A 15,316-nucleotide genomic window follows, 5' to 3' on the forward strand; every position below is an offset into this window, starting at 1 on the left:
GGGATTTACCAGGGAAGAAATATTAAGTGACAGTGGTAGTAGTACAAAGGATTACACATATTATCACAGATAAATTTACTAAAGAAGGCCTGGTTTATTTGAGCACAAAGTACAGATTGTATCTCTATTCACACATATCAACCTCTCATACATATGTACAGCCACAGATGCTGTTACTCTTTTGTTAATGTAACAAAAAAGTCAACATTAATTAAAGCACAGAGAGACTAGAAATGCTTTTTGATACACATCCATGTTGTGATTTCATTCATTTTCAGTTTCATTACTCTCGGTCCACTCACCCTCACAGAAAACATACTATATCTGAATTATTGCACATCTCATCTACAATGAATAAAAGCACAGCATCATACAAATCGTATTAGATTTACAGCGACTTATGTAGCAATGTGAAATGAATTAACGACCAAGTGCAAAACACAATATCAGGTGCTATTTGGGAACAGGAATGCTCTGAAACTATGAAACTAAGAAGGTTTGCTTTAGTGAGCTTTGGAAAATACCTACAGCACACTGATGTGGCAACTCCAATGATCCATTTGGAGTTTTTGCTCAACAAAGGCTTTTTGAATTTTGACATGCTTTTTTGTGTCTTGGACCACTTTACAAAGCCAGATCTTGTCTGTATCTTCTCTTCATGTCATAAGGTAGTTCATGATAAGCTATGGCGCAGCCTGCTTTATCTTGCTGTGAGCAAACATCCCCTCATGAAAGCTCACCGCTGTGAAACATATGGTGAGCCTCTGTTCTTTTTCTGCACACACTCTGCCAGTTATTAAGCTGCAATAGACCCACAAACAATCCATTTAACGAGAGGAACTCCCTTTGAAGTGAACAATCCCTTAATTGGCACGCCTTAAGTTAGCTGGAGAGTCTTACTGTCCTGCTGTGCCACAAAATCAGAACATATGGACATTTAGAAACCTCAACAGTTAATGTCTATCACATACACATACGCATACACATACACACATATATACACACACACACACATACACACACAGCATTGTTGGGTGTTTTAGTGGGCACATCTGCTAGTATTCAGTGGTTTGTTGAGGTGTGCAGGTGAACCATGTGAATGAACATTACAGACCTACACACTGTTTTACTGTCCACAGTGTTTAACTGTGTTTAACCTGTCCACAGTAACACTAATTCTAAAACTATCTCCTGCTTTTCCAGCACAGTGGTTTGTTTAAGGAAAGATTTATTACAAAAATAAACAGTATCTTGGTAAAAAGTAAAACACTGAATATGTGTATGGGTAAATTTGCTTAGCCTCAAGAAGGCTTCAGCAAGTTTCAAAAGAGAGCACCATGCCTAATGGTTTAAAAAGCTGTTACCAACCCCTCTATCTTTTTAACAATCAGCTGATTTTATCCAGGCTATCATGAAGAAAATCACTCAGAGAAATGTCTGTCCTCCCTCCACTGAGAGGTACAGATGTCCTTAAGAGAGAAATTACACCAAGGGATGATTTCCCAAGTTTTCTGCAGGGCTCAGAGTAGACATATCAGACTCTTCCCCTCCTCAATCTCCTCTTGGACCTTATCGCTGGAGGTGGCAATCTCGGCCTGCGCGGACAAAACAGCGCACAGGAAGGTTGCCAGCGTCCCCCCTATCGCTGCGTAGAACGCCCAGCCAAGCGAGCACAGAGCCGGCCTGAAGGGCGAGGCGTCTGGGCCGCAGTAGCTGATAACCTTCTCTGAACCCCAGCCAGCGGGGTACAGCATGAGGCCCACCATCAGCAACAGGCCTGAAGGGAAAGCAGACGACGAGACGAAGGGTTTAGTAACGTACCCGTAAACATCGGGGCTGAAGAGTACAAACAGATCGCAGTGCAGCTGGGAACGTGGTGACTAACAAGCATTTGATTTGTGATGAGAGAAAGGGCCCCACTTGACTGCCCCCCTACAGTGATGTCACTGAATGATAGATTACCTACTCAACAGGCCCGACAAGCAGAACACACCTGTGGGAGCCTGTTGTTGAAAGAAGCATGCAGACTTTGTTGGAATATCCACCCATTGATTTTGCCAACTTGTAAACTCAGATGTTTACAAAAGTTACAGTGAAAGTCCCTAAAGGTTATGGCATGATTATAAAATATACACTAACATGCTTGCATGAATATGTAAACACTTCAGATAATAAGTCATAGATCCCAGATTATTAGATTTAACTTCAGTAGCAAGTGAGAAGTTCAACTTCTTGGGGTTTTACATGGTTCTTTCTTGCTATTTGTGAGCTCAGTAACCAAAACACGCATCTTAGAGGATGCAAAGTCAGTGGGCAATTTCCTTCCTTTTCAACTGTAAACTGAACTGAATGCGTGAACCCAGAGGACGCATGGCAGGGAAAAAACGTGAGTGTAAATATGTGAATGGGTGAAATCATTGTGTATACTTTGTATGCAATATACATATACTTACATATTTCATGATCAATAATGCAGGCTCAACAAAAAAGTGGAAAAAGTTAGATCAATTTCTTTCAGTTTTTACTTGCAGAACATCAAGAACTTTTCTACATTATTAAGAGAGACAGGAATTTAATGTCTAACATTAAGATATATTTTTAAAAGTTTTAAGGTTTTATGAGTGTAGTGTGCTTTGGGGTGACCTCTTGGCCTGCAAGATGGTTTGATTCTAGCTGAGGACCTTTGTTATGTCACCTGTCAACTGAGTGCCAAGAGTAGAGTTTGTGTGGAAGATCTGGGACTACTTTTTCTGTGTTAGATATGCACTAAACACACACACACTGTTATCCACTCACACAGATGTAGATAGCTCACCTCCAATAGCCTGCAGCAGTCCACAGATGTTGAATAGGCTCTTCTTCAGGATGCTCTGAAAACACAGGGTGAAGATGGAGATACAGGCCACGCACCCTAGCACTAACGTCCCTGCTGCCAGAAACAACATGGCAGCCTTCCAGAAGCCACTGGCCACTTCTCCGAACGTCCCGGCATAGGGCCCGCAGCTCACCCCAACTCCCCGGTTCCCCACACGAAGGCAGCGGCTGTAGAGGCCGAGGGATGGCCGGTACTCCCCGGAGTCCACCCCTGCCCCTGTCACACTGGAGTCTGACCGGGGGAATCCCAGCAACCAATCAGGGCTCATGAAGGCAATGAGCTCAGTAAAGGCAACTACAATGCTGAGCAGTGTCCAGAGCATGGAGCGGCATGTTACAATGACATGGCACATGGCGTTAACTCTTTCTGAAACAGCAACAACCAGTGATAAAAAAATAAAGCTCTGATATGAGTCTGAATTCTTTTTCCTTACAAAGAGAAAAGTCCAGTAGGTTCCCTGTTCAGATCCAGATGTGCTGCTGATCTTATCTTCTCTGACCAGATGTTTTCCCTCTTCTTACGACTCCTTCTTCTTTGCTTTCCACTCTTCCTCTTTGAGGTTCAGCTCCGGTCATCCTAAACAGCTACAACGCACCGAAGCAGCTTCCCTCAGCCATGGCACCATCTGAAAAGCACACCTTCGAACACAGAGACGCATGAGGGTCAGAGACGCGCAGAATCTGTAAACATAAGAAGTGGGAGTAACTGACGTCTATGAGGGGGGAAGGGGAAGAGACAAAGATGACCGCACTCATTTCCCATCCACCATGAATCATCAAGTTCCCTTGTGTTTGCCGGACGACACACAGGATGTCAAATTTGTACCACTGTCATCAGATAGACCCATCCTCACCCAAGAGTTTCCCACAGAGCGCTACTTCAAATTCACTGGCACCCAGCTGTGAGCGTACCATGAGCAACGGTTCCAGATGTCTGCTCGAACAGTCACGGTGAATCACACACATACGCACACACATAACTGCTAGAGACGACAGAGTTCATACTGTCATCATTTTTACTCATGATTGCTAGGTCGCAGAGATTTTATTTGTGAAATGACAGGAGCTGTGTGTGTGTGTGTGTGTGTGTGTGTGTGTGTGTGCTGTCAGCGCAGATCAGCGAGGAGCTCTGTTGCAGCACGCCGTGTTTGACGGTAACGCAGCAGTACCACATGCCAGATCCCGACTGTTGGGGCAAGCGCACACATGACCTCAACTGGAGCACCATTATTTAGTTCACAATTCAGATCACAAGTCTTAATACATGCAATAAATTAAAAGGAGTGGTTCTTGGCTTTTATTGTGGCATTTTGTTATGTTATTTTTGATGCCGCAGCAAAAAATTTCTTTGTTCTTCATTCACCAGCAATCAAAAGTTGATTACAAATTTGTAACAGATGACATTTTCAGAGCAGTCCTCTCAATCATGTGCGTCTATGTACAGCGTTCAAGTGTGTTTTCGAGCCAGCGTGTATAGGTCAAAATCAAAATGATGGCGATACTGTTGCTATGTTATGATTTAGTTGCCGTGACCACACTGGCCTCAACACAGCCATGGCCTCATGAGAGCACAGAGGTTTCTCAGAGGCCTTCTGATGTCATGATCCAGCATTATGATACATACAGGAAAATATGCTGGATCTGGTTTAAATACAGCCTGGTTGTCTCTGCTGTGTTGGTGAATCTCACTGCTGGAGTCGGGATGAGTCTTGACATTTCCAAGTCTGTGTATGTATCCCCCTCCAAAAAAAGGTTGTGAGATGTTTAAAGGGTCTGTTCACCCAAATTACAACTACTTCTAACGTATCTCTGGGGGTATCTAGCCATGCAGATAGTGTTGCTTTTAGTTGCCCAGGTTTTGAGATATCTTTTCTTCTCGGTAAACTTTTGTATGTATGTATGTTTAATTCTTGCTGTGGCGTAGGAAGATGATGTCCCAAATCGCAATCCCACCTACAAAGCTCTGTTTGGGGAGATGCTGTAGCCATCATTGAGCACAACACCAGACCTACAGACATACATTTGAACCACTGAGCAAATCAGGGATGTGGTCAACAATTACTGGAGACATGCTATCAAAAAATAGATCAAAAAAATTCAGTGAGTCAGTTCTAGTGTTCTGATTATTCTCTTGAACCACTTTGCCCTTTCGAACTGTTGACAGTGAGGTTTGTGTATTATCCAGATAAAAAGGAATCCTTTTTTCTGGAAAGTCAAGTTGTGGTTGAAATATTTTAATAGAACTCTTCAATTCTGTGAACAACATCAAATTTAATTCACCTCCATTGTGCTAGGGTCAGAAATCTCAGAGGTTTGTATCTCAAAATCTGTTTTGCAGTCTGCACCAGTCATGAGGAGAAATACAAATCAGACTATACCTCAGACTAGTAGATTCACATAAAACAAAAGGGAGGCTTGTTAAAGTGATAAGAGTGGACTGCTCTATCAAATTATCTCTCTAATTCTTGCTGAATGTGTCACTTTGGCTGCGTTGAAAAGTTCAGCACAAAAACATTCATTAAGAGCAACAAGTGACTCTGTTGCCCCAAGGGGAGTAAGTGTGGTATTAGATTACACATAACCTCCCCGGCAGCCTCCATTTAGGATGGTAAATCATCATAACACATCTGTAAGGAATGAACACTGATGCCGTATATTGTCTGATATGATCTGAGTCAGTACAAGGCAAAACACTTCAGACACTTCTCAGGCAACAAAATAAGTGTTATCTCATGCAGCTAGAAGCCACCAGAACTAGGTCACAACAACAACAAAGTCACGGGTATGACAACATCTGAGAGGCAGGTATGAGATTTGAAACACTTAGGATGCGGGTGTGATTCCGTTCAGTGGGATTTCTGGATGTCTAGAGTTCACGGTTGTTGTTTTCAAGTAGTTTGGCGTTCGGGGGGGTATGGTATGGTATGGTATGAAGAACTGTGCTTGTGCAGGTTTGCTTTGTCTTGAGTTTGACAGTGATGCCTATCTGCAACATTCAATTTCATCTCCCTCCATCTCCTGCAGAGTTTCGGGGGCACGTCTCCCCTGGAAATTAGCTGTATTCTCATTCTACAATTTTGAATCCTAATTAGAGATTACACAAACCCTCAGCCAAAATACACTGTCTACATGTAATTACCCACCTTGAAGATAAACTGAGGGAGTGCCTTTCAGTTACAACTGATCTGAATGAAGTTACAGCGACGGCATAAAGACTCTACAGCAACGTTACTATTCATTATCAGCCAAAAAAGGAAATGACAGAAATAAACAGGAAGCAAACAGGAAGCACCAGTGTCTTTCCAACAGCTTCTGAGGCACAGCCATGCATTATGAGAATGATCGAAGATATCTTCTTTCAATCTAAACCGTCGTCCCTTCACTCAGCTTTACACAAGAAGTACAAATGGAATGTCTGAAGAAACATGTTTACATTTGTGAATCTACTTCTGGTGAGTTATAGTTATAGGGGAAAAAGCAGAGTACAATAGAATCAGGTGTTTGAAGTGTGTTTATATGTTTGAGGAGTGCCCTATTGTATTATAGTCCTTGAGTTTATTCCAGACCTCCTCTCAAACCATGGCTCTCCTTATTGTTATCACAGTTTCCATTTTGCAGTAGTTACAATGGTTTGACAAAACAGCACAGGATCAGCCTGACTCACCACATGCCAGTGTTTAGAGCAGTATTTACAGCAACCATTACAACATACAAGTGTTGGTTTTCAAATGGGTGTGCATCCTGAGTAAATATATGTATGTAAATGTGGATCTCTAAAAATCACACACAGCACATATATACTCTGTGTGTGCCTGTTTGTTTGCTCAAGTTTTTGTGTTTTCAGCCACCCAGGCTACACTTTTAGAGTGTGACTCCTCTGTTTGCAGCTGATTATAGTCCATCCAGGCCTGGGTATGGTTGCTATCTGTTAAGACTACAATGGCCACAAATTAGCAGCTCTGCCTCTTTAAACTACAGGGATGGAGCATAAAACATACCTTGCCGAGGCAGTCGGCAGGCACCTTGTGTGATCTCCTCCAGCTCTTACAGGAAATCTCTTCACTCATACCTCATCATGTCTCTCTGTAGTCTCGCTAAAGACTGCACTTGGAGAGAGATAAAAACTTGAGGGGACTTTTTCAGTAGGGTAAAGAGCAGAGTATTTAGAGGAAGCATCTAGTAGGGCTATGTAAGCAGAGAGTTTCCATTATTGATTCTAACACCCAGAATAACCATATGAACAACTTTTTTCATACAGAGAACATCTAATATGTCTTTAGCACTGAATTATTAATGCTTCAATCATATGGAAGTGTACTAATTACGATTCTAATCTGCACATGCTGTCGTTTGCATGTGTGTGTGCTGGCATGCATGAACATCCTGTCTGTGTGTGTGTGTGTGTGTGTGTGTGTGCGTGCGTGTGATCATTTAGTGAGCAGAAAGGTCACTACATCCTGAAACTGATTAATACTTTCCGTTTGTTTGCTGGTTGTTGTAGAGATTTCTGGGAAAGTGCTTGAACAGCACTTCCCTGGCAAGGTCAAGATTTTCTCTTGTGTTTATGTGAGTGTTGAGGTAGGAGTATTTTTACACTTCACAACACATCAGATGCTCAGAATTATGACTTATTCATAACCCAGGCGATCAAGGCGCCGTGGGTGAGAGGTCTCTGCCTCCCAGTTGCTTTCAATAGATGCGTATCTTTAAACTGTCAGATCTCTGTTACTACAGCTCTCCATGTGCCCGTGGAGTCACCGTCACAGATATGTATCAACACTAAAAAACTGACAGATCACCAAGTCATATGCTTCTTTCATGACTCCTCCGTGATGCTGAGTTTGACCGATGATACTGTAGATACGCTACAAGATCAAAGCTGATCAGCAGTAATGGGGCTCCAACATCTGATCTGGAACTGCTCATTCCCACACTGTTCTTCTGTCCTGACAGAAACCAAGCTTGCCACACAGGATTACACGCACGAAGTTGAGGGCCTGAAGCCAACCTACACACACTTTTCCAATCCTTCATTCAGTAAGCTTACATGAACAGTCTACTTGCTGCTATGAGACAAACTTTCTCTCAAGGAATTTCACAAAAAAAAAAAAAAAAAAAAAACAGTCCATGAGCTGACAGCCAGCCATGCGGAGTACAACTCTGGCTGCGAAAACCTGTTGGCCTAGCAGCCTGTATGGTCAATAAAATTTCAACTAATGAAGCATAGAATCAGTTTGAGTCAGAGCCCTTTCAGAGCCCCAGACGAAGCGGCGGATACGAGGCATATGTGGGTCAGTCAGTTGGCCGTTAGTTAGAGGAGGCCGCTGAGTAGTAAATCTGGAGTAATTGGTCTGAGATATCAGCAACGGCTCTGGTAGCATGCCAAGGTGCTGAGGTAATGAGCGCTGGCCACTGTACTCTGTGCTGTGGGGTGACAGTGAATGAGGACTGAAGGTGGGTGGTTGAGAGATCTAAAACACAGTTGACCCAGATTGTTCTGAGGGGGGGAGGCTAGGCTCAGTTGTTAGGAGTTTGCAAGAAATAATTCCATTCATGGACATGAGTTAAAAACTGTGGGAGATGATAGAAATGTTTTAGTTTCTTTATAATGGGTATGAGCTGCTCTCAGTTTAGGAATGGGTATTTGAGCTAGTGGATCACCCACCCAGATGACACCCCCTATCCGCCCACCCACCTTACTCCCCTCCCAGCTGATCTGGGCTGGGAGGACTCCCATTAGCTCATTTTCCTCAACTCACAGATCCTGAACCAGAAACCTCAAACCAGGGCAATCTTTTCCCTAAGCTGCTGTGCCTGGTCTGGTCTGGTCATGCATCTGGACCAGCCAGGAGGAAAGGCCCTCAAAACCAAAACCACATAAGAGGCTATTTAAACAAGATGTGGACAGCGGGGCACATCGCAGGCCACTGATGAGGGTCTAATTTCCCTCTGTATCTCCAAGTATCAGGAGAGAAAAACTCAAGAGATATGAAACTAGCATGATACCAGTCAGAGTTGGGCAGGACCAAACGTATCCCTCTTTCATAAAAGAATGCAAGCAGCTGAGCTGTAGGTGAAGTGACTGAGAATGAAGCAATGTAGCCTGAATACTAAGCACACACCACCCATACAGTGGGAAAACATTACACCCTTAACTCTCAATTTCCCAATCAACTGCCTGTTAACTTTAAACGAGAGGTTTCATTGTGAGTGGTTCATCAAGGCTGTGTTTTGACACAGCAGAGCAAATGATGTAAGAACAGCAGGCAAGCCATAACATCAGCCAGAATGGAGACACCCATGCCCCACAGTGTTGACTCGTAAATTTTCATCACAGCTCATTTATTTGCCCCAAGCAGTCTGAAAGGCAGATTTGAGAACTTGTGAAACCCTACCATCAAACGTCAAGAAACAACAGAACCTTTCAAACAAGAAAAACAGCTGAAAGAACACGCACACTACACTAATGAGTTATACATTATGGCTCTCTTTGATTGTCACACCTAAACCTGTGGCCTTAGGGGAGGCAAACATCCACCTGCTTTCACAGCAAATGAGATGAGAGACAGAGCACAAGAGTGAGTCATGCAAAACATACAAAGCACCAAAGAGAACAAGCACAAAGATGAGTTCAGTTTCTTTGGTTCACAAACCAAAGCAGCTCTCTTCAACAACTTTTCTTAGCTAACCATAACCATCTGAGCCTCTGCTTTTGTAGCCCTCTATAAACAGTGAATGAAAGAGCTGCAAGAGAAGAAAATGTTTCCCATGGATAGGCATTCACCACAACTTGTGTCTCATGACTTCAGCCAGTGAGTGATGGCTGCCATCAAATGCATGTTTAGTGCTCCAGAGTTAGTTTGGATCTATTTTACAGACCCAGATTAAACACTATAAAACAATTCAAGCTGTAAAAGGCCATTAAAAGTCATTCTCCTAAATGTGCATGACGAGTGAAGAGATGGCAGCAGCTCTAGCTTTCAAATACAACCGAGGGGGGCCTGAGGTTTCGGTGACAATAAGAGGCCCCAAAATGTAAACAACAAGTCAACAGTGAGAGCCCCCCCCCCCGACAGCAGGCGAAAACAATACAGCTCACTTTACTGATGCAAAAACACAAAAACAAATACACACTCATAAACTGTGAAAGGTGCCAGCCTGTGCTCACTCACCCAGGGTATAATTGCATAAAAACGCATGACTTCCCCAGAGAAAAGTATCAGCCAGACGCGTGTTGTGTGTGTGTGTGTGTGTGTGTGTGTGTGTTTGTATGTGTGCATGTGCCAAAAAAAGGCCTGAATAAAATCAGCCCTCTTCATCTGGTGCGACTCAGCTCAACAAAGGCCTCACAAAGACCTGCCGACACCGGCCCCCTCGACTCACTCTTGAGCTTTCAGATGTGCCACCGTTGGGCCCAGAATGCAGCTCCTTCATTCTCAAAGGCAGGCCGCGGTGGCCCCTAAACTATTCAGTCTGCGCAACACTCCCCCCGGCCCCTCACTCCCCACACTGACTTTGTAGTGGCCCCATATTTTGTGACGCACAAAGCCCCTCAGTGACCCTCACATTTCACCTACACAAAGAAAGGCATGACATGGCCTCAATCTACTCCCTCCTCACTTCTTCTGCTCTTGGTTTTGTTTCTGAAAAGATGATGGATGAACACACAAACTTGAACTCTACACTCTCCCTTTTCCAAAGATGTTTGAAGGACCTACTGGGAGCATGTTAACTAGTAACTTCTAGATGCTTGTAGTGTATGTTATCTCATAGATTACATCAGTTTTTAGACTGGTTAACATTTCTACTGGTTTCGATTAATTCTCCTACAACTCCATCACAACAAACACTCCGTCAATGCTCTGTCACCATAGACCAGTGACACAGCACGTTAGTATGAAACATAGTTTTTGGTGCGCTCTCGGACGTTCCCCTCTCGAGGATGAGAATCACTGCCAATGACCACTGCTAGAAAACTACAAGTCAAACACTAATGATAAATAGGATCTTTCTTGTATTAAAGGGGCACTTCACACATGATTTTACACATGTAGATCAACGTACTTGTCGTGGAATGCACTACTCAGCCTGTGAATACAGTTGTCTTCTCTCCATTCTCAGCTCAACTAAAAAAAGAAAGTATGCATTACAAACTGAGTGCATGGAGTTTGAAAAACACTGGTATTTACCAAACACAAGGGGATCTAATGAAAGATGCTACAGAGTTGCATTACAGGAATTGTGGTATCCAGCTGTTCAGCCCAGTCTGCAAAGTTTTAGATGTCTATGAATCCAAAAACAGGCACACACTGATCTCCTAGAGGATAGAGAATCCATCTACAAACATCTGGTAAGCAACAATAGACACAGGGCACACAATTAGTAGTTAATGGAATAACTTCATCACAAAATCCAAACATAGCGTAACCGTTTCTGTGGTTCTTTAGTGTCATCTAAGTGGTTTGGCGCTTTCTATCAATGTGTTTTATCCCACGATGTCCGTCAAAGTGACATACAGCCACAACACAGTTTCCTTTTAGTAAGAGGCACAACTTGTTTTTTCTCACCACTGTAAAAATGTTCACTCTGCCATGACTATCACATTGCTCTATCCAATGACATGTAACAAGTTTGCACTTGTTCCCTGAGGATTGTCAAAACTCATTCTAGTAAAAGTAGGCAGGCGAGGGCAATCACTCTGAGGTAAATCACAGCACACCTGCATAATGAAATAACTCCTAGAACATTAGAAAAGTTGACTTGTAACAGAGTGAAACCTTTTGAGGGTGGGTCACTAATTTGTTAAGCCTGGTGGTGAAAAGCAAGATGAGCTGTGATTCCCTCCTCTCATTACTGTACTTGTAGTTTGTCCTTGAACTCAGCTAGAATAAACACTGAACATTTTCCTGGTTTTGTTTAGTTTATGATGTAGTACCACTTCCCCTCTCAGCAGTGTGTATCAGACAGAGCGCTCCATGGGTGGCTCTCACATAGATGGACCTCCTCCCTGCACTTCAAGGACATGGGGTTGCGGTGGAAAGGGGAGTGGAGAGCAGAAGGCTGCTGTGCGGACATGTGTGAAAGACATATTAAGAAATAAAAGCAAAACTGCTGTTGTATGGAGGAGATTCCTGTTAGTAGGCGCTGCGCTGTGATGTCCAACTGCTGCCAGATGTTGTACCTGAGCACGCAAAAGTGATACGGCCAGCTGCAAATGTAGACAATGTAGGAAACACTGCCTCTTCTCCTGATCCACATGCCTCCAAAATGTTAAAACATCACCATTCAAACTGTCTTCACGGGGCTGCTTCAGCATTATTGCAATGAAGCATGAAAACTTCATCTCCTTGCCAATTAACACAGCTTTGTAATTAAAAGTTTGTTTGTAAGAAAAGTGGTCAGCTATTACTGGCAGTTAGAGGACCATTATTTGCAGTAAGACGTCTTGCATTGTGCGTGTGTGTATGTAGCTGGAAATCAATCCAAAAAGTACAGTTTAATTGATGACATTATCAGCAACAGTATTCATATCTGCAAGCCATAAAGGAGATGTATGAAACTAGCGCCCACAGCAGCTACATTATGCCTCCTTGTTGCATTGTCTTCTACTTACGGGAAGTCAAACTGTGGAGATTTCGCAGGCGTAAGTGAAGAATCTGTCCTTTTGTTTTTGAAACGCTGCTTCTCTTCCACGAGCTTTCCACAAACGCTCATTCACTGAACTGAAAGTCTCCTTTCTTCAGGAACGTTGTCCTCTCTCTTTTTGCTTCTCCCTCTCACACACATACACACACAAAGCCATCCCACTTAGCGTCTGACGTCCCCCCCACCAACACACTCCCCCTTTCCCCTCCCCCACCGCACGTTGGGCCGAGAGAATGAGGAGAAGAAGAAAAGTTGTGAAGATGATGATGAGTGTCTGGATTTCGCCACTTCCCTTCCTTTGAACCCCTCCAATAATCGAGCGTCGCTTTCGTTTTAGCTTTTTCTTTTGTCTGTGTAATGCGAGTTTTGAAACTAGATTTCTAGTTTTCCCTTTTCCTGAAATGTCTTTTACGAACACCACATTTCCACAGCGGATCAACGCATTTTCTCAAAGCTTTTGGACATAAATAGGTTACACTCACACAGAAAGATAACATGGAATATAAGAATATTAAATATCTAACAATTACTTTTGAGATAAAATTTTTGGAATCATTTTACATGAAATGGAGTGGTATTTTTTTAATGGGAATAATTTTGAGTGAGTCTATATTTTCCTGTGTTGTAGGCATACTGACACTGACTGGTGTCAGAGCTGCAGATTTGACACATGGACTTGAGTTAGCCTGAAATAATAAGGATTTGACTCTAAGTTTTGAAAGTGAAGATCTATTTTTGGCCAGGTATAATCTCAGAACAATGATGGCTTCACTTGAATAAAAACTTGAAGTCTTTAAAGAAAAAAAAAAAACTGGTAAAACAACTGTGATAGAAATGTGTTGAAGAACTGTGTATTTAATGGACCACATTCAGACACCTGAAAGATTACAACTGACTTGCAGTTTGCTTATGACGATTTGTGGCTTTACTTGGATCTAGTTTGTTATTTTTGGGGAATTCACCTATTTGCTCTCTTGCCAAGAGTTAGTCCATGAGAGAAGAGTTTTGCTGAAGACCAGGCTAAGCTGTTTCCCCCTGTTTGAGCTAAGTTAAGCTAACCAGCTGCTGGCTGTAGCGTCATACAGACATTAGAATGGTATTGACTGTCTCATAGAGCTCTATGCAAGAATGAGAAAAAACATATTTACCAAATTGACTTACAATTGCCTCAGGAATGCCTGAAACTTAATCTTGACTTAATAGCTCTAATTATATGTATGTGTTGTTTAACATAATTAAAGAGCCACCTTCCATTGTTTTCTTGAAGGCTCCAATAAAGATTTCACATCATAAGCTTTCCTCTGCATGCTGTGTCTCCGCCTGTCGAGAAGAAGAAACTGTGTTCTTTCCTCTCTTCTCACTCAGGGAGCTGAGCTGGAGACATAAACCACACTTATTACATTGTGGTCTGTGGAACTGTGACAAACTCAGGGAAGACTGTCACACTGGGACCATATGAAAATTTCAGGGAGGGCCAGTACACTGCAGCTGGGAACAGTGAATGACACTGGGCCCCAACTCCGTGTTTTGAAGGATTGTGTGGCTTGTAAGCAATGTTAGCTGGTGACGGTGATGAATTGCTGGAGGAAGTCCACGTGGATTAATGTAGGCCTTGCACAATTGTGTTCAAGAGTCACTTGAGTCTCAACATACCAAGTAACAGAGGGATCACTTACAGACAGGTTTGGAAAAACATGTTCATGCTTTAATTTGATGCAGGACTGAAATAATAGAGCTTTCTTGGGTCTTGGTACTGGCTTCTGATGTGTAATGTTTAAAGTAGTCCTGTTTGTGTGTAAGTTTGGTAAAAAAAAAAAAAAAATACATGTGATTGTCTTGATTATCTCCTAATATCAGTCTCAGATAACCAGGTAAAAGGCAGGTAACAGTTCCTTAGTCCAAACAAAACATGAAGAAGCAGCATCTCATCTCTGGTAGCTGAGGATACAGGATTTGCCTGAAATCAGACTCCAAAACTAGAGTAAAAAGAAACTTAACTTGTCATTTTTTTGCATTTAAATAAATCATAAGCACCTGTTTAGACTCCCTATGCCATATGTTTCATGTACATGTCTTTTATGCCTTATGAAAAGCAAGCTACAGATGTACCAGTGACACCTTAAATGTCACAAGCGAGATCTACACTAGCTTAGGTTCAGTTCCTATGGCATGCCTATTGACTAAATTTTTACGAGAGAAAGTAATCTGTTGGAGGGAACCTCCGAGCCCTGTCCTTATGAGGTTTTGCACAAGTCCAGCTTGGTGTCTTCAGTCTCTTTGTTTAGATTTTCTGACAGAGAATATGCATCTAAATCTCAAAAACATGTCACAGCCAATGGGGAATTATGTTGAGAAAACACACTGTACTGTGAGTGAAGGCAGCGTGTGTGGTAACCAGGGCCATATTTACACCCATATTTCCTCACTGTTTGAATTTTTTTTTTTTTTTTTGGCAAAAATGGCCAAAATCTCATCAGATCACACAGCTTGTTCTACAACTATCTCCAACCTTCTCATCATTTTTCCCCCACACATTCTTTAAGTACACATATGGTCTGTAGGGGAGGGGGAATTGCATAAATATTTTACAATACACTCCAAAATGTCTGCAGTAAATAACAGTTTGGTAAAGCTCATCCTGTATAGTTTTTGTTGAGACAATCAGAGATCCCATGAAGTGTAAGCACTGGTAAGGACCTACTTGTGACCACTGGACCACTTCACTTTTTATGTGTCTGACATGCGTCATTATGAATTTTTTTTAGTCTGTTTGTGACTATGCAAGTTGAGCTTCACC

At 42.5% G+C, this 15,316-nt stretch overlaps 1 protein-coding gene across 1 annotated transcript; it reads right to left on the bottom strand.

Annotated features, from left to right (window-relative positions):
- Window positions 1–70: 70 nt before the first annotated feature.
- Window positions 71–12,697, bottom strand: LOC108882040 (LHFPL tetraspan subfamily member 2a protein). The gene is made up of 3 exons (XM_018674272.2): window positions 12,488–12,697; window positions 2,816–3,513; window positions 71–1,777 (listed from the first exon to the last, which is right to left on the bottom strand). The coding sequence occupies exons 2-3, from the start codon at window positions 3,225–3,227 to the stop codon at window positions 1,521–1,523; spliced, it is 669 nt and encodes a 222-aa protein (XP_018529788.1). The 5' UTR covers window positions 3,228–3,513; window positions 12,488–12,697; the 3' UTR covers window positions 71–1,520.
- Between the last annotated feature and the right edge of the window lie 2,619 nt (window positions 12,698–15,316).

Source organism: Lates calcarifer, linkage group LG13, assembly GCF_001640805.2.
Source record: "Lates calcarifer isolate ASB-BC8 linkage group LG13, TLL_Latcal_v3, whole genome shotgun sequence".
NCBI classification, from domain to species: domain Eukaryota; kingdom Metazoa; phylum Chordata; class Actinopteri; family Centropomidae; genus Lates; species Lates calcarifer.

Coding starts and splice junctions, on each gene's coding strand:
- LOC108882040 (XM_018674272.2), bottom strand. CDS start 3,227: ATGTGCCATGTCATTGTAACATGCCGCTCCATGCTCTGGACACTGCTC. Junction 1,778..2,815: donor ACTGCTGCAGGCTATTGGAG/GTGAGCTATCTA, acceptor CTTTCCCTTCAG/GCCTGTTGCTGATGGTGGGC.